Source organism: Hyperolius riggenbachi, chromosome 8 (genome assembly GCF_040937935.1).
Source record: "Hyperolius riggenbachi isolate aHypRig1 chromosome 8, aHypRig1.pri, whole genome shotgun sequence".
NCBI lineage: Eukaryota > Metazoa > Chordata > Amphibia > Anura > Hyperoliidae > Hyperolius > Hyperolius riggenbachi.
In genome coordinates, this window is record NC_090653.1 from 81,109,522 (window position 1) to 81,129,067 (window position 19,546).

General features: G+C 44.1%; 2 protein-coding genes across 3 annotated transcripts in view; one reads left to right on the forward strand and one right to left on the reverse strand.

The window, feature by feature from the left end:
* The window catches only part of ACTMAP (actin maturation protease), a 339,819-nt gene that overhangs the window by 119,116 nt on the left and 201,157 nt on the right, over positions 1-19,546 (reverse strand). The gene's annotated exons all lie outside the window — the stretch shown is intronic.
* Positions 5,630-11,511, forward strand: RHOU (ras homolog family member U). Its single transcript, XM_068250788.1, has 3 exons — positions 5,630-6,056; positions 7,683-7,741; positions 10,258-11,511. The coding sequence occupies exons 1-3, from the start codon at positions 5,837-5,839 to the stop codon at positions 10,708-10,710; spliced, it is 732 nt and encodes a 243-aa protein (XP_068106889.1). The 5' UTR covers positions 5,630-5,836; the 3' UTR covers positions 10,711-11,511.

The window sequence follows — 19,546 nt, forward strand, 5'->3', positions numbered from 1 at the left end:
AAATGCGACATTGATAGTACCGACGGCTGTCTGTTCATCTGAACGGACAGCGTTTTAGCAACAAACGCCGCGGCCATCATTTACTGTCACAGAACTGTTTTTGTGAACCAAGCCTAATGGCCACAGCGAGAATGAATGATGCACAAAGGACTTGGTTATCATGGACCAGTAACCGTATAAACCAACAATAAGGCCTGGTGCACACCAGAACCTGCTAGCAGATCCGCAAAATGCTAGCAGATTTTGAAACGCTTTTTCTTATTTTTATGTAGCGTTTCACCTAGCATTTTGCGGTTTTGTGAAGCGTTTTTGGTGTAGTAGATTTCATATATTGTTACAGTAAAGCTGTTACTGAACAGCTTCTGTAACAAAAACGCCTGGAAAACCGCTCTGAACTGCCGTTTTTCAGAGCGGTTTGCGTTTTTCCTATACTTTACATTGGAGGCAGAAACGCCTCCGCAATCCAAAATCTGCAGCAGCCCGGGAGTATGCGTTTCTGCAAAACGCCTCCTGCTCTGGTGTGCACCAGCCCATTGAAATACATTACCCTAGCGTTTCCACATCCGCAAGCTGATCGAAAAACGCTGCCGAACCGCTCTGGTGTGCACTAGGCCTAACAAGGGATCAAAACAAATCCGTTTATAGCAACAAAAATAGCAATAGCCAGACACTGGAAAGATGCCGATTCCCCAACATTTCAGGAGATCATAAAGATAATAGACACCAACTATGATTATGAAAAAATCTTTGCAAATCTGCACAACTCAATACAAAATTTGAGCAAAATTGGGATTGGTGGGATAAGGAAACTTTTAAAAACTTCCAATAAAAACATAGAAGGGAACATCTGAGGAGTGGATGAAGAGCTGTAGAGTACAAAACATAATACAGGGGAGATACTAAATATTACATTTTGATGTAACAATTTTGATCACTATATAGTGAACATTGCTTATTAAGGATAAATGGTTATATATCAGGAACTATGAAAATATGCACATATGACATAAGCATTGTTAAAATGTTAATCTTTCTATACCTAAATTTCCCTTCTTTCTCTTTCTTCTTTTCCTCTCTTTTTATTTTTCTACGGGCTAAATAGTCTGATGTTTCCGCCCGTTGCCTTATTTTATTTCTTGATTATCCTGTTAATTCTGTTTTTTATATGATAAACTGATTGAACTGTAACAACAAATTTTAATGTTTGCTACATTTGACATTTTTCCCTCAATAAAAAAAAAAGAGTTAAAACACACACAAAAAATCATTTTGGTCTGGTGTTTTTTCCCCAGACACTGGTCAGCAGTGATGGGCCAAATATTTGATGAATATGCAAACTCCAGGTCTACAGGAACTGGGAGTCAGAAGAGCCAGTTTACAATTCAAAGCAAGTAGGACTTGTACTACATGTATTTATGTTTATCTCATCATGTGACAGTTCAGGTACCCATTAAGGGCTGGTGCACATCAGAGCGGTTCTGGAGGGCTCTTTCACACTAGAGGCTAGTTTCGGCGTTTTATGTACAAGACCATAGTTAGCGTTTTCCAAGGTAAAATAAAAGTCCATAGACTTTCATTTTACCTTTCATACCTAAAGCAGCTTTTTTGGGAGTTGCGTTTTGAAGCTCCTCGGAGCTTTTTCAAAGCTGTTTACAGCCGAAGTCGGCTTTTCGCGTTTCAATGATAGTCAATGGAAAACGCCAACTACAGCTTTTTTACATCTGTTTCAAAGCGTTTTACAGCTGACTTGTTGACTTCTTGTTAAAGAAAAAAAAAGAAAGGACGTTTTCATATGAGCTGTAAAACGCTTTGAAAACGCTGTGTATTGGCTGTAAAACGCTGACAGCAAAAGGCAGTGTTTTAGCCTTTTCTACCGCAGCCTCTAGTGTGAAAGAGCCCGGAGCATTTTTAAAACGCTTGCAGGGGAAAACTGCTTGGCTAATGAAAGAGAATGGGATGGTGCACACCAGAGCGGCTCGTTTTTTCCACAAACGCAAACTTGGGGGCTGCTGCAGTTTTTAGATTTCTGAGGCATTTCTGCCTCAATGTTAAAGTATAGGAAAGTGAAAAAACGCTAGATCAGAGCCGTTTTCCAGACGTTTTTGTTACAGAAGCTGTTCAGTAACAGCTTTACTGTAACAATATTTGTAATCTGCTACACAAAATTGCTCCAAAAAACGCTAGGCATGTGTAGAAAACATGCCTAGAATCGCTCTGAAATCTGCTTTAAAAACCTCTAGCGTTTTGCGGATCTGCTAGAGGTTTTTGGTGTGCACTGGGCCTAAGAGAGTTTCTACCTAAGACCTCTTTTCCACGGGCAGTTGAACTGTATGCTCAGCAAGTAGTTGCCAGGCAGCAGTGAGCAGTTACCAGGCACCAGCGAGCAGTTGCCAGGCAGCAGTGAGCAGTTGTGAGAGTTTGAGAGGCATTTCACTGCCTATCAAAATTTCATGGAAAGGAGGCCTAAAGATGTGCACAGTTACTCTGGCCTGCATGAATTAAGACTTTATTCCTTAGGCCTATGTTTCTCAAACCTGTCCTTGTGACTCCCCAGCAGTGCATGTTTTGCAGGCAACCTCACCTATGCACAGCTGGGGTAATTAGTGGCTGGGTAGGAACACACTAGGCAGAATCACATATGGGTTTTCCATAGCACATAGTGGAAAACACATATCTGATTCTGCCTAGTGTGTTCCTAGTACCCTCTCAGCTACATGGAATCCACCTGAGACACTAATAACCCAACCCGTGTATGGGCGAGGTTGCCTACAAAACATGCACTGTTGGGGAGTCACAAGGACAGGTTTGAGAAACACTGCCTTAGGCAACAGTTTGGGGCTGAGTGAAGTACAGACACATAGCTATCCTATAGGCTAGCAAAACGATTTGTTGCTATGGAAGGGGGAAGAGAAGGACGCTGAAGCGACCTTGAGCGGATGAGGTGAGTAGGGAAACAACGTGCTTGGCTTGCGCTCATCGGAGACAATATGGCACTTCGGGTGACTCATCAAGGAGGCTGTGCACATGCTAGAGTCTCAGCATAGACGGCACCGGACGGCCGATTCAGCCAAGAGCCATTTAGCAAATGTATGAGGCTTAAGAGATGCAAAATTCCTCCACCCAACTGACATTGCACGAAACAAGTGCTGATAATGAGCACCTGTGTGTACTATTGGCAATACTCCTGTATGGTCCAGTTTCCCCAGCAGCTAGTGATGCTTTTCCATCAGGAAAACAAGTGACTGAACATCTGTGTAAATGAGCCTTAAAGGGACAGGCGGTTTGATTACTTACTGTAATTAGAGGCTTGTTTACTACAGCAGTAATGTAAGAAGCTTAGATATTCCAACCAGCAGGTGGAGCTCCAAACAAACTTCAAATATTCTTTGTAAATGGACTTGTGTACTTGAAGGCAAAAATAAAGTAAAATTTAGATAGTTACGGTACCTCAGTAGAGGGAAGTCGCTGGATAATCCAGAGGATTTCTCCATCCCCCTCATGTTTGCCAATCCAGCTAGCCTATTTGACAAAAGCTAGTTGAATAGTTTTGCGCGCCATACGCCTGTCTGTGAACAAGCCAAGCCACACTGTGCAGGCACAAGATAGGCCACACCTGCGTTGCAGCACATTAGCTACCTGTGCACGTCTTTTCCCACGTCTAGGAGTGGCTCTGTGCTATTGCTCAGGACGCCAGTTTTTCGTGGACTGTGAGCACGGCTGCGAAGAAGAAGAGCGGCTCCGTACTATTGCACAGGTCGCCAGTTGTGCACCAAGAGTGCGGCTGCAAAGAAGAAAAGGGTCCTGGCAGCCAATGGTGGGCTCAAGAAGGATTGAAGAAGCCTCTGGAGGACCCAGAGGATTCCCTCTACTGAGGCAAGTACTTTAAAGGAGTTCTGTGGAGTTAAAAAAAACAAACAACACTTACCTGGGGCATCTATCGGCCCCCTGCAGCTGTCATGTCCTGCGCCGTCATCCTACGATCAACCGTTCCCCATCGCCGGTCCTGGTCTAATTATCCCTTTAGCAAGAATGCAGCTGCACGGCCGTGCGTGTGCTCGCTCTTGCTCATGTCTCCGGGAGCTTACTGCGCAGGTGCAGTGCAAGAAAACCTCGTACTGCGCCTGCTCAGTAAGCTCCCGGAGATGTGAGCATGAGTGCGCACTATTCATCTTGTTGGATAAATAATTAACCGGTGCCGGCGGTGGGGAACAGAGGATCGTAGGACGACGGCGCGGGACATGACCGCTACAGGGGGCCAATAAAAGCCCAGATAAGTGTCTGTTTTCATTTTGTTTTTAAATCCACAGAACCTCTTTCTTTCATCTTACCTTGGTTAACGCAAACGGCTGCCGTTTGCATTAACGCACAAAATCTGCCCTATTGTGAAAGAGCCTTTAAAGTGTTTTAAAGAGAACTTGAACTGAGGCTTGGGTTCAGAAACACATACTTACCTAAGAGGAGGAAAGCCTCTGGAGCCTGTATAGGCTTCCCAGGTCCCCCTTGCTCCATCTACCGCTCACTGGGATCCCCCTTAACATCTCGGGGCCACACTCCTCTTCTGGCACAAGCGTGTTTGTGCTGCACCCGTGTCAGCATGGCCACGCCTGCTTAGTAGCCTCAAGAGGAGCGTGGCCCCAATGTTCCTACCGACAAGCCCATGTCGGTTTTATCTGGGGGGTCCACATTCGGTGACGGGGGACCAGAGGACAGCATGGGAAACCTCTATAGGATCCAGAGGCTTCCCTCTTCTTAGGTAAGTATGTTTTTTCATGACTAAGGCTCGCCTCGGGTACATTTTAAAGGGAACCTGAACTAAGAGGGATATGGAAGCTGCTATATTTATTTCCTTTTAAACAATACCAGTTGCCTGGCAGTTCAGCTGATCATCAGCAAAAGTGCTGCAAAAAGTCTTCTGCAGGACCGCAACGCAATGGAACAGGAAAGCATTAGCCACATGTTGCGTCGCACACAGCACGGTCACTGTTGCACTCATTGTGGTAACGTGTTTGCCCTTATTCCGCACCCACCGCACTGGGAATATCACCTAAGTGGTGCATGGCAGTGCTTAAATAGGAGATCTCTGGAAAGCGTCATGTGGTCTGCTTCTGTGTTTTTTATTTATAGTTGAAAAGTTTATGGCTGTGACAGACAAATCTCAGCCCTGTCAAATAAAAAAAAAAGTACAAGATCTAAAGGCTCACACTTCTGGTGAGCTGCAAAAGGTGTTTCCTGTGCTAACTGTTAAACAATGCCACTGGCAGAGAAACACAGTAGCAGACTGTCAGCTCTGCAGAGCAGGATACTCCCCGTGCTCTGGTAGCTGGGACAGGCGAGAGTTAAAGTCCAGGTTTGCTTGGAAAGTCCATTGTGCAGGACATGAACAGTTCATTCTCAATGCAGCCAGTAGGGTGGAGCAGTCCAGAGAAAGATGGTTTAACTCATCTATGACCAGTGCAGAGCAATGTGCTACAGTCAGTGAACTTAGTTTGCAGAGAGAGAACAAGCCTTCTTTCCATTTCTATGCAAAACTGTCCTGTGAAAGGCAGAGCTGCTCTATCCCACCCCCCAGAGTTCCCCTCCTCCTTGTGCTTTCACCTCCCCCAACTGCTTCAAATCCCTGAGTTCTCTTCATCTCTCCACATTGATTATCCCAGCCTGGTCTGCAGCTCCTCCCTTCTCCTGATCCCAGCTTTCAGCCTGCTGCGTTCCCAGGAGTGCAGGGGTGTCTTGCACAAAGAGGGAGGGGAAAAGGGATTTTTTAAAAAGTCTTCTCTGCTTTTCTGGTCAGAAGACCTGTGCAGACCTGGCAAGGTGGACACCCTTAAGCCGGAGGACCATGCCCCCTCAGGATCTGTCCATGGAGTACACGTCACACTTTGCACCCCCTGTGCCACCTCACAAGCCTAAGCCTCTGCCAACAGCTGGGTGTCAAGAGCGGAACCTGAAGTGTGTGCTTCTAGGAGATGGGGCAGTGGGCAAAACCAGCCTTCTGGTCAGCTACACCACCAATGGTTACCCAACGAGATACATTCCAACCGCCTTTGATGACTTTGCAGGTAGGTTTCCTTATGGCTGTATTACAGAAAAAGAGAGCATGACAGATTTGAATGATGAGGCCCTTATTGACAGACTCTTATTGGTTGTTAGGCATAATCTGATTCTTAGCACATTCACAGTTCAGAATATGCTAGCCAACTTTTATTATAAATTGCTTGGTTGAATCTATGAGTATTTTGACTTTACGCTGGAATGTTGAGTACAGATCCACTCAAAGCTGATTAAAACCTGCAACCCTGGTAATCTTCTGCTCAGTAAATTACACAATCAGGGATTGACTACTGATCGGGTCAAGACTTCCTAACACCATGGAAAAAACTATTTCAAGCAAACTTGCCCTTGATCAAAAGTCAGAACGATCGGATCTGCCTGATATGGGCTTTTTTCCAGTAACCCATATAAGGCTACTTGTGAAGTATGACACTGGCTTATGTTGGCACAATTATCGCTGAGCAGATAAAAAATTAACAAAATCTTTCGACTCTAGGCGAAGTTCTGACGTTCGTTTACTTTCGTACACCCCTAGATAGACACTCGTATTAGATAAGTCAGGCCATTCAACTTTCCAGGCTGACAATGGCTGTCAGCTACAGTGCCCTTGTATGCATTTTATCAGTGCAGAAAATTAGTGTAGACATAATCTGATAACTGGAGAGAATGGTCTGGTCATTATTCAATTGAATATCATTTTGCCGGAAAGCAAAATGAAGTCCTATAAGTACGAAAGCAAATTCGGTGTATGCTGGACATGTTATTGTTTCCCAAGTGAAATAGAATATTATCCAGGGTAACGATTGACTGAAGTCTTGAGATTCATCCTTATATTGTGTGTGACCAAATCCAGTTTAAAACCATTAATCAGGTTTCTGCAGATTTTGGTCTGAACAGTATAGACCTCTCTTCTGCAGAACCTGCACCCTCTGGGTCCCCAATATTGCTTGCATTTGACCTGCTTCCAGATTTCTCGGTTTCTCCATTCATGGTCAGGTTGGGTTCCTTGTACGGTTCTTCCCGCACAATCGGAGAAAGGGATCTGAATTTAGGGTATTACAGGTTATCCCTGGGGGGAATTCTTCTCACTGTGATTTTTTTTTTCCATCCAGGAATGTATCTTGGAGGCTAATATTTTTATTAACTGGTTCACACTCAAGTCTAACATGAATAGACCTAATCTCATCTGTCATTGCCAATATTCCTTTGTAGATTATACTGTTGTGTTGATACTAGTTGCATTCTCTATTATCTGCTATGCTTTTATGGCAGCGTTAGTGTTATTGTACCTATAATATTGCATGATGTTGTTGTTCGCTTCGCTATCTGAGCAGTGCAGTATTGTGTCATTACATAATTGATTTACAGCTTGTGCTGCCTTATTGTATAGCTTGGCTTCCTTGCCTATAGAGAAGGGAGTCAGGGACACAATAAGTCGTACATAATGCTGAACTGAGCCTGGATGTGGGTCTGTAGCTAAAGGTCACGTCCTGCCAACTCCTCCCTAGAACAAATAGAATGGCGTCATGCTAAATCTGCATGTGTAACAGTCCAGGGTCATGTGGCCCGCATGGACAGGGATTACAGTTCCAAATACTTCATTAACATGTATTTATGTATTTTTTTTTCTGCAGCTCTGGTGCAGGTGGACAACATTCCGGTGAAGCTGCAGCTCTGTGATACAGCAGGCCAGGTAAGAATGCTGTGAGTCTGAGGACAAGCTCTACGCTTTGTAGGCATGTGTATGTGTGAACACTGCGTCATGTTGCAGCGTGAGGCAAGGAGGGGCACCCATAATTTCTTGCAGTTCTTCAGTTATGGCCTATGTCACCCAGCTATTCGGTATGCACATTAATAGTCCATCGCAGCCTGCATTCTGTGTCAGCATGAGAGAGAATTGTGCTTTCATGCCTCATAGTGCCTGTGGTGGGAGGGATGGGCTCCAGCCAGCATAACTCTTTCCTATGTCACCCTGCAGTGGGAGGTGTCCTCTCCATGTCTTATGGCTGCCTCTGTCATCCTGCAGTAAGTGTAACTAGCTGAACAAGTGTCATTTACTAAAATTACCTATACAGGCCTCATTTTTTTGGGAGACAATTATATATGATTGTCCGGGGTTCAAATCTAGCCTACGTAGCAGCAATAGTTTCACCCCCAACCAAACCTCAATGTCTCGGGCCTCCTCTTCAGTTATCTGTGATGTCGAGCACCTCCAGCTTGTAAACACACACACACACACACACACACACACACACACACACACACACACACCTCCAGCTTGTAAACACACACACACACACACACACACACACACACACACACACACACACACCTCCAGCTTGTAAACACACACACACACACACCTCCAGCTTGTAAACACACACACACACACACACACACACACACACACACCTCCAGCTTGTAAACACACACACACACACACACACACACACACACACACACACACACACACACACACACACACTCTCTATACTTGTTCCTGAACTGTCACCTGAACCAAAATACAACAGTAATCTAGCATGCATACATAGCGTAAATGGCCTTTATGCTAAAACCGACAATATTTCAAATACAACACATGCATAGAACATGTACATTTTTGTTCCAGAGCAAATGCACTGAAAATGGCATTTTTCCTATGTAGTCACTTAACAACCTCCCTGACAAGAAGCGATACAAAGATGGCAGCTGGCCTGCCTCCTTGTGTGAACATTATTCTGGCAGGTGGACTGTACCACTGCCTTGCATGGGGTGCTTTTGAAAGTAAAGGAAACCTTGAGAATCCCCCATGAGATGTGCTAGTCCAAAACCTGTCAGTAAAAGACAGACAGTAAATTATAATTACTATAAATGACAGCTACACAGGAAAAAGCCATTTACAGTGTGTTTTCAAAATGTGTTTCACATGTTTTGTTATGGCGGTTCTTTATGCGTGTATGGAATCCATGCTTCCAAATATCTAGGAAGTTCCCTTAAAAAAATAAAAATCTCTGTATATTACTTGATGCAAAATAGAGATCCACGTCAGCTTTAATAATTTAACACTTTGCTTTAGCCTGCAGCAACAGTACCAATATCTACAGTATATATTAAGCTACTGATCTGTCAACTCAAATAACGTTTAGAGATAATTTTGGAACGATGACTGCACTGACACCCTTCAGCTCCTGGGCAAGCAGTATTCTGCTCTATGGGGAGGGGTAGGGAAGGCAAGCAGTATTCTGCTCTATGGAGAGGGGTAGGGGTGGCAAGCAGTATTCTGCTCTATGGAGAGGGGTAGGGGAGGCAAGCAGTATGCTGCTCTATGGAGAGGGGTAGGGGTGGCAAGCATTATGCTGCTCTATGGAGAGGGGTAGGGGTGGCAAGCATTATGCTGCTCTATGGAGAGGGGTAGGGGTGGGCAAACATTATGCTGCTCTATGGAGAGGGGTAGGGGAGGCAAGCAGTATTCTGCTCTATGGAGAGGGGTAGGGGAGGCAAGCAGTATGCTGCTCTATGGAGACAGGCAGTGTTGGACTGGGAGGTGGTAAAACTGAGGCAATCCACCTGCTGGCCAAGCAGCAGAAACCCTGTGTTATCACTCCCAATAGAAACCTGCAGCAAGTCTTCACTGCGAGCAGCAACACCTGATTACTTCTGCTTGGCCAGCAAGTGGATTTCCTCAGCTTTTCCAGCCTGCAGTCCAACACTGGAGACAGGTAGGGGAGAAGTGTGAGCGGCACCATACTGAAGGAACGCCCTCTGAAAATCCCACAGGGAACAATAGGCCTGGAAGGACAGTGGTCTGACCAGATTGCTACAGGGAAGGCCAGCAACATCAGGGAACACCTATACACACTTTACTTTAGCTTTAACCTCTGTAGGTCTCATGTATACTTAAATGAAAATCGAAGCAAACACTGTAAGCACATGACCATAATAAAAATGCATTGAAACACCCATAAAAATACTTCTCTTACCACATTCAACCCCCCCCCCCCCCCCCCTCCCCCAGGAGCAAATGAGAAATTCTCCATAACGCACCCTTCCCTCATTGTCACCCTGCAGGAGAAGCTACCTATCTCGTCCTTTCCTTACATTTATATGTTCATGTCCACCACAGATCATTTCTATATCATACAGCAGTAGGGTAAACCTTTGCATTATTTCAGAAACCAGAAATAACTTCTGTTTTTATTTCTTTCTCAGGATGAATTTGACAAACTGCGCCATTTCTGCTACCCGAAAACAGATGTGGTCATCCTGTGTTTCAGCGTGGTCAGTCCATCGTCCTTCCAGAACATATCCGAGAAGTGGATCTCCGAGATTCATTGTCATTGCCCCCATGTGCCTTTCGTTTTAGTGGGCACCCAATGTGATCTTCGGGAAGACGTCAAAGTCTTAATCCAGCTGGCGCGGTACCGGGAGAAACCTATACCCCTGGCCTCTGGCAAAGCCCTTGCTGAGAAAATTGGGGCTGTAGGTTATATTGAATGTTCGGCACTTACTCAGAAGAACCTGAAGGAGGTGTTTGATATGGCCATCGTCTCCGGCCTGCGCTATTCCGACCTCAGAGGCCAGCGGGAGAGGAAAATGGCAGCTACTGCCAGCAAGATGAAGACTTTATCTAAAGCCTGGTGGAAAAAATACGTGTGTGTTTAGGACTCTAAACTGTGGTTACCTGGGGCCAAGACACACAGCCAAGTGCCTTATCAAAAAGTGCTAGCACCAGACCAAATGTGAGGCCATCTTCCTGGACTCTTTGTACTGAAATCCCAGCTGTGTAAAGACTAGATGGGGCACAGACTGAATCTGAATAAACTGTATTGTATGGCCCCTGGCAAACACTTTACCAGGGTGCTAAACTAACCCACTTAACGACCTTCTGACGTCCATTCTTCGAGGGATACATCCAATTTGCACCTATGTTTACACCGGATAAGATTCCAACTTGGAGTGGGTCAGAGTGAAACCTGGTGAACGGGATGATGTCTAAACAGGACTAATATAATGATTATTTTGATAGGCTGCTTTCTTTATGGTGGCTGTATCTCCTATTGCTTCTGTTTTAAGGAGCGTGCAGAATATAGACTTTTAATACTATGTATTGGCATAGACACCTGTGTCTGTGAGTGAGAGGAGGACTTAGCCACTCTGATGTTACTCTACTAAGCGGATTTGCTTGGGCAACTTAACACTGTGCAGCTACTGCGAAACTCCCTAGCTGCAGCATGCTAGGACTTGTAGTTCCGCAGCAGCCCAAGAGGCTTAAGTTGGCCAAATGCCTGTTGTATCCCTTGTTTCCTGTACATGAGTGCGCAGTCAGCCCTTGCCATAACACATCCGACTCCTCCTCTGTCAGTCTCTTTAATAAAGCTTTTACAAGCATTTTGCTTGGGAAGAAATAAATGATCTCATTTTATGTGATTCTGTTTGCAAATAAAATCACTTTTATAAAAGAAAGCGCTGTTTGGTCTTTGCTCTGCATGGGACAAGGAAAGTCACCCTAGTGGCTTACTGGATAACAAAAAATAAATGGTTAGCAAAGCCATCAATTGGCTCATCATGTAGAAAAGTCAGTAATCCAAAGCAGCTAGCTGGAATCTATGTTCCACTGATCTGAGCGCAGCAACGCAAAATCCCATGATCTGATCAAATCTGTTTATCAGGGTATTATGGGAGCTACCTAATACATCCTTGTTAAGCCTTATGAAAGAAAAGCCCGTATAGAACGATAAAATAAGTACATGGCTGTCTGCAGTGTTCTTGTGTGATAAAAAAAAATATATGTATATGTGTGTGTGTGTGTATATATGTATGTGTATATATGTATGTGTGTATGTGTGTATATATATATATGTGTATATATATATATGTATATATATATATGTATATATATATATATATATATATATATATATATATATATATATATATATATATATATATATATATATATATATATATATATATATATATATAATTATTTTTTTATTTTATTTTTTTGGGTGGTTAAAGCACACAAAAAAAATTGAACAAGGCAAACCCTATCATTAAACTGGTTGCGTAGCGATAGGGGATGCAGAGGTGATAGTGACCGCACCAGGGCCTCTGGACCAGAGGGGCCTCCTTCAACCCCTTTATTAGCTCTTTATTGGTGCTAAGTTGGTAATGATCACCTCAGTCACTGGACCGCTCTTTATAGGAGGTAGCAGTGTTAGGGAGTCTTGCCCAAGGTTTCCTCTTTTAATAGGTGCTGGTTTACTGATCAGGAAAAGCAGAGATTTGAACCCAGGTCTCCTGTGTCAGAGGCAGAGCCCTTAACCAGTACACTATCCAGCTCTGGGGCCCGGAGCTTCTATGCTATACCACTGGTGACCATAAATAGTCTGTACAAGCAAACACCTGGGTAATATACCGGATTTTTTTTTTCACTGGCCAGATAAGCTCCATAGGTAACACTTATAATTTACAATAATCAGCAGGATTTCTATGAAAATATACCTTGTTCAATTTTGGGTGTAGCTCAGCAAACAGAAGGCAATAAGTCCAATCCTTGAGTTTAATTTTTTTGTTTATACATCTTTGACTTGTTAAACAGCTTTACAGAGTGCACTGCACAACTCCTACCAACACTGGGCCTGCTTCAATTCACTTTTTTTTCTATGATTTCTTTTAGGTGATATTTTTATATCTTATCAAACTGCATTTTTAAGCTACCAGCAAGCAACATAATTTTAACAGTACTTTTTCACCTACTTTTTTGGTACTTTTATAATGGAAGGATGCTGAAAAGTTGCTGAAAACAGAAGGAAAACTTAGGAACAGAAATGTGTATGGGATCGGGCATACTCGCCCCTATAAAGTTAACTTTGTTTTTTCCTCCTGGGTTTTCTCCTAGGAGATACATTTTCAACTTCTTTTCAAAATAACTTTTCAGCACTCAGCAGTTAACTACCAAGTAGGTGAAAAAGTGCTGCCAAAATGTAAGTATTTTCCTGCTTCCTCGTGGTTTTAAAGGCATTTCATTGACAATGTATGCAAATATCACTTAGGAGAAAAAGTGACTTGCATATGGGCCTCTGTCTCATAGCAGCTCACTGTCTAATGTCCTCCCACAGTCCAGAGGCAACTTTGGTGGTGTTAATAGAGGGATGGTAATGAACCCAACAGTGTTATATACTAACTATAGGAACATGTGATGCCAAGAACAAGCACACATGGGTCCATCTATTAGGCGTCATTTTAACCTTTTAAAAAGCACACAGGAAAGAGTGCAAATGGTTTCCCTGTGTGTTTGCTCTGTGATTCTGGGTGCGATGGCACATTAAATTGGGTTGAATGGCAATCCCACAAAAAATGCAAAAATTAAAAATGGGAGGTAGTGGTGGACTTACCTCCCCAATGAAGACTCAAATTGTCTAATTCAGGCACATTGTATTGAATGCTCCACAAAACAATGCAACACGCTTCACCGGTATTTCACTGCTTCCTCAGGCAATAACACAAGTAACAGATTACGAGCTCTTGACATGTAGCTAACAATATTTTTGTGTATTTATATAGCGCTGACATCTCCTGTAGCTGTTTACAAAAGTATTTAGTCATCATTAACTGTCCATCAGGGTGGCCCAGTATCTAATCCAGGCATGGGCAAACTTGGCCCTCCAGCTGTTAAGGAACTACAAATCCCACAATGCATTTGCCTTTGAGTCATGACTGTGGCTGTCCGACTCCTGCAATGCATTGTGGGACTTGTAGTTCCTCAACAGCTAGAGGGCCAAATTCTCCCATGCCTGATCTAATCCCTACCACAGTCATATGTTGCTATCATAGCCTAAGGTCAGTTTTGAAGTGGGACCATTGAACTTATCTGTATGTTTTTGGAATGTGGGAGGAAACCACAGTGCTTGGAGGAAACCCACGCAGACACAGCAAGAACATGCTAACTCTATGCAGAGAGTGAACAATCCCAGATCTGAATTGTGGACCCCAGTCCTGCAAGGTGATTAACTATCCAACATGCTGCCTACATATATATACACACAGATGTATGAATAAATATATACGGTATGTTAAAACTTTTTTTTCCCCACATTTTTGTAAATATTGTCTGATTTTTTTTTAATGGAACATTACTGAAGATATGGCACTTTGATTCAGTGTACTGTACAGCTAGCATAATAGTGTAAATAACGCAACACACAACCATTCATGTATTTATGTCTAAAATGCTGGTGAATGTCAAAATTGTGCCCAAAGTGTCAATATTTTGTCTGCCCACCATTATTTACCAAGACAGGCTTAAATATCTTGGGCATGGAGTTCACAGGTTGCCACTGGAATCCTCTTCCACTCCTTCATGATGAACCTGGTGGATGTTAGAAACTACTCCCACCTTTAATTTCAGGATGCTCCACGTATGCTCAATAGGGTGTAGATCTGGAGACATGCTTGGCCAGTCCCGCACCTTTAACCTCAGTTTCTCTAGTAAGGTAGTTGTCTTCTTGGAGGTGTGTTTGGGGTCATTATCATGTTGGAATACTTCCCTCTGGCCCAGTTTCCGAAGGGAGGAGATCATGCTCTGCATCAGTATGTCACAGTACATATTGGCATTTATGGTTCCTTCAGTCAACTGCCAGCAGCACTCGTGCAGCCCTAAACCACTTCTACCACCATGCCAGGGGCGTAGCAATAGGGGTTGCAGAGGTAGCGACCGCATCGGGGCCCTCCCTCAAGCACAATATTAGCTCTCTATTGGCCCTGTGCTGGTAATAATCACTCGTACAGATGCTTTGTATAGTAGTAATCATTAACAAACTGTTTTCCATCCCCTACTTGCACCTCTGATACCGTGAAAATCCTTGGCAGGTTTTGGTGCGCCGGATCAATTGTTATGTATAGAGTGCTTGGGGGGGCCCATGTAAAACTTGCACCGGGGTCCATAGCTTCTTAGCTACGCCACTGCACCATGCATGACTGTAGGCAAGACACACTTGTCTTTAGTGTTTATATTCCTCTTCACCTGGTTGCCGCCACACACGCTTGACACCATCTGAACTAAATTAGTTTATCTTGGTCTCATCAGACCACAAGACATGGTTCCAGTAGTGTGAATATTAATCTGATTGTCTTCAGCAAACTGCTTGCATGCTTTCTTTTGCATCATGTTCTGGATATAACTCTGAGCATGTGCACTCAACTTCCTTGGTCGACCATGGTGAGGCATGTTCTGAGTGGAACCTGTCCTGTTAAACCGCTGAATGTTCTTGCCCACCATGCTGCTTCTCGGTTTCAGTGTGTTGGCAATCTTCTTGTAGCCTACACTATTTTAATGTAGAGCAACAATTCTTTTTTTAAGATCCTCAGAGAGTTCTTTGCCATGCGGTGGCATGTTGTACATCCATTGACCAGGGGTGTTGCTAGGATCCTAAGAGATCCGGGGCACTTTTGGCAACTCCAACTGGAAAATAGGTGTGGCCAGATCCGAGGCACTTTTGGCAACGCCAGCTGCAAAATAGGTGTGGCCACGCACCAGAATGTGGGTGTGGTCATGGGTGGAGCAAAATTTACATGAACTTAAAAGCTGTCTTAGTAGGCTTGCTCAGCAAAATGTTGGATGAAGCCCTCTCCATTCATACAAAAAAATATAGCATATCACATAACTAGGCAGAATTAACTAGCTTCTGTGCTGGCTAGTCTGGTTTTCTGCTGGGTGGGCTGACCTGCTGCCAGGTTGTCTGGCAGCTCCCCCGTAGCATTCCCTGAACTTCTGCTGGACCACCTACAATGCTCCCACGGGCCTCCCATTAAGGCACCACAACTCCCAACATGCCCCCATAGAAGATCCACAGCTCCCTGGCTGCATGCCCCCATAAAGGCATCACAGTGCCCAGCATGGCACCACAGCACCAAGTATGCCCACATAGAGGCATCAAAGCACTCAGCATACCCCTGATTAATGCACCACAGCTCCCAGCATGCCCGCATTGAGGCACCATCTGACTCTGAAAGGGGGACATGCGGGGCACTCCAGAATAGATCCAGGGCACGTGCCACTGATCTTTGGGGCTAGCAATGCCCCTGCCATTGACCATTATGAGAGAGTGTGAGAACAATAACACCAAATTCAACACACCTGCTTCTCATTCACACCAGAGACCTTGTAACACTAACATGACCCTGGGGAGGGAAAATGGCTAAGGCCCGGTTCACATTAACGTTCTGAGCCAAAAGGATCCGGTGAGCAGACCCGATCTCCGCTTCACCGGATCCGGATGGCTCAGTCAAATACATACCTAATCTTCCGTAGCAGCTGGCGGTAGAGGCTTCCTCTTCTTCCGCTGTGACTACACAGCGCGTCATGTGACTAGTCACATGACGCGGAAGAAGACGGAAGCCTCTACTGCCGGCTGAAGATTAGGTACGTATAAACCCTCCCTAGCATACCCGCCCGGCTGCTGCACCCTCCCCTCACCCTCCCCTTCGCTTGATTCGCGTCGGCACATGCCCCCATCCCCCGTGGAACTAGTGTGAAGAAACATTCCATTTTACATTGCCCCAATGCTGCTGCATTTTTTGTCCGGATCCGTTCCGCTAGGCAGAATGGTCTGGAAAATTAGGGCCTGCAGCAATTTTTCAGGTCCGGGGACCGGAAAATACGGAACGTATTCGTAGCAACGGACGCATGTGAATGGATCCATAGGTTAACATTGGATCCATTCACATCCGTTTCGTTTGTACAGTATACGTTCTGGTTCCGATCCGCAAAAAAACGTTAATGTGAACCGGGCCTAATTGAGCAAAATTGACATTCTTCACTTAGCGGTGTACTCACTTTTGTTACCAGCGGTTTAGACATAAATGGCTATTTGTTCAGATATTTTGATGGGAAACACATTTACACTGGATCGCAGGCCGTACACTGACTATTTACATTGTATCAAAGGGTCATATCTTTAGTGTTGTCCCATAAAAAATGAGAGGTGTACTCACTTTGTGAGATACTGTATAACATACATGTGTATTATATATATATATATATATATATATATATATATATATATATATATATATATGTACACACTTTTTTTTCCAAACTCCAAGTCATATTTAAAGGACAACTGAAGTGAGAAGAATATGGAGCCTGCCATATTTATTTCCTTTTAAACCATACCAGTTACCTGGCAGCCCTGCTGGTCTATATGGCTGCAGTAGTGTCTCAATCACACCAGAAACACGCATGCAGCTAATCTTGTTAGATCTGACAATAACGTTATAAACACCTGGTCTGCTTCATGCTTGTTCAGGGTCTATGGCTAAAACTATTAGAGGCAGAGGAACAGCAGAATAGCCAGGGAACTGGTATTGTTTAAAAGGAAATAAATATGACAATTCTGCAGCACGATGGCATAGTGGTTAGCGCTCTCGCCTTGCAACATCTGCAAGGAGTTTGTATGTTCTCCCCGTGTCTGTGTGGGTTTCCTCCAGGCAATAGACTACAATATATACACTACATGATACATACTGTACATAGACCTATGACTATGGTAGGGACCAGATTGTGAGCCCCTCTGAGGGACAGTTAGTGACAAGACAATATATACTCTGTACAGTGCTGCGTAAATAATAAACAATTGGCAGTCTCCATATCTTTTTTGCTTCAGTTGTCCTTGAAAGGACTGGATGTTTATATGGAACAAAGACTCACTTTGCTGCCCTTCGCTGCATCTCCATTCACTCTCTCAGGATGCACGGCCAATTCTTCCACCTGAAGTGTAACAGTTAACAGGAAGTTTCTGGACAATGTGTTGATAGGCTGAGTGTGTGCAGATCATGGTATAGCAATGTGCGTCCTGGACCTGCGCTCTTGTGTATATAAAGGTCATGGTGTTAAAGAGTGTGCAGTGGAACAAGAGTGCTGTGTATGCTTGCCTGGTCTGTGTATATACATGCGTCTGAACTCAGGCCGTGCTTATAAGCAAGTCATGGCATAGCGGTGTGTAATCCTGTGTCTATTACTCACAACACAGAATAGCGTTGGTTCCACTACTGAATACAGGTGCATGGCTTGCAGAATGATGTGACTAACATTTTCTTTATTACTATACACTTACAGTGGGTTGCAAAAGTATTCGGCCCCCTTGAAGTTTTCCACATTTTGCCATATTACTGCCACAAACATGAATCTATTTTATTGGAATTCCACATGAAAGACCAACACAAAGTGGTGTACACATGATAAGTGGAATGAAAATCATACATGATTCCAAACATTTTTTACAAATAAAGAACTGCAAAGTGGTGTGTGCATAATTATTCGGCCCCCTTTGATCTGAGTGCAGTCAGTTGCCTATAGACATTGCCTGATGAGTGCTAATGACTAAATAGAGTGCACCTGTGTGTAATCTAATGTCGGCACAAATACAGCTGCTCTGTGAGGGCCTCAGAGGTTGTCTAAGAGAATATTGGGAGCAACAACACCGTGAAGTCCAAAGAACACACCAGACAGGTCCAAGACAGGTCAGGGATCAAGTTATTTAGAAATTTAAAGCAGGCTTAGGCTACAAAAAGATTTCCAAAGCCTTGAACATCCCACGGAGCACTGTTCAAGCGATCATTCAGAAATGGAAAGTGTATGGCACAACTGTAAACCTACCAAGACAAGGCCATCCACCTAAACTCACAGGCCGAACAAGGAGAGCGCTAATCAGAAATGCAGTCAAGAGGCCCATGGTGATTCTGGACGAGCTGCAGAGGTCTACAGCTCAGGTGGGAGACTCTGTCCATAGGACAACTATTAGTCATGCACTGTACAAAGTTGGCCTTTATGGAAGAGTGGCAAGAAGAAAGGCATTGTTAACAGAAAGCATAAGAAGTCCCGTTTGCAGTTTTCCACAAGCCATGTGGGGAACACAGCAACCATGTGGAAGAAGGTGCTCTGGTCAGATGAGACCAAAATGGAACTTTTTGGCCAAAATTCAAAACGCTATGTGTGGCAGAAAACTAACACTGCACATCACTCTGAACACACCATCCCCACTGTCAAATATGGTGGTGGCAGCATCATGCTCGGGGGTGCATCTCTTTAGCAGGGACAGGGAAGCTGGTCAGAGTTGATGGGAAGATGGATGGAGCCAAATACAGGGCAAACTTGGCAGAAAACCTCTTGGAGACTGCAAAAGACTTGAGACTGGGGTGGAGGGTCACCTTCCAGCAGGACAATGACCCTAGACATAAAGCCAGGGCAACAATGGAATGGTTTAAAACAAAACATATCTATGTGTTAGAATGGCCCAGTCAAAGTCCAGATCTAAATCCAATCGAGAATCTGTGGCAAGATCTGAAAACTGCTGTTCACAAACGCTGTCCATCTAATCTGACTGAGCTGGAGCTGTTTTGCAAAGAAGAATGGGCGAGGATTTCAGTCTCTAGATGTGCAAAGCTGGTAGATACATACCCTAAAAGACTGGCAACTGTAATTGCAGCAAAAGGTGGT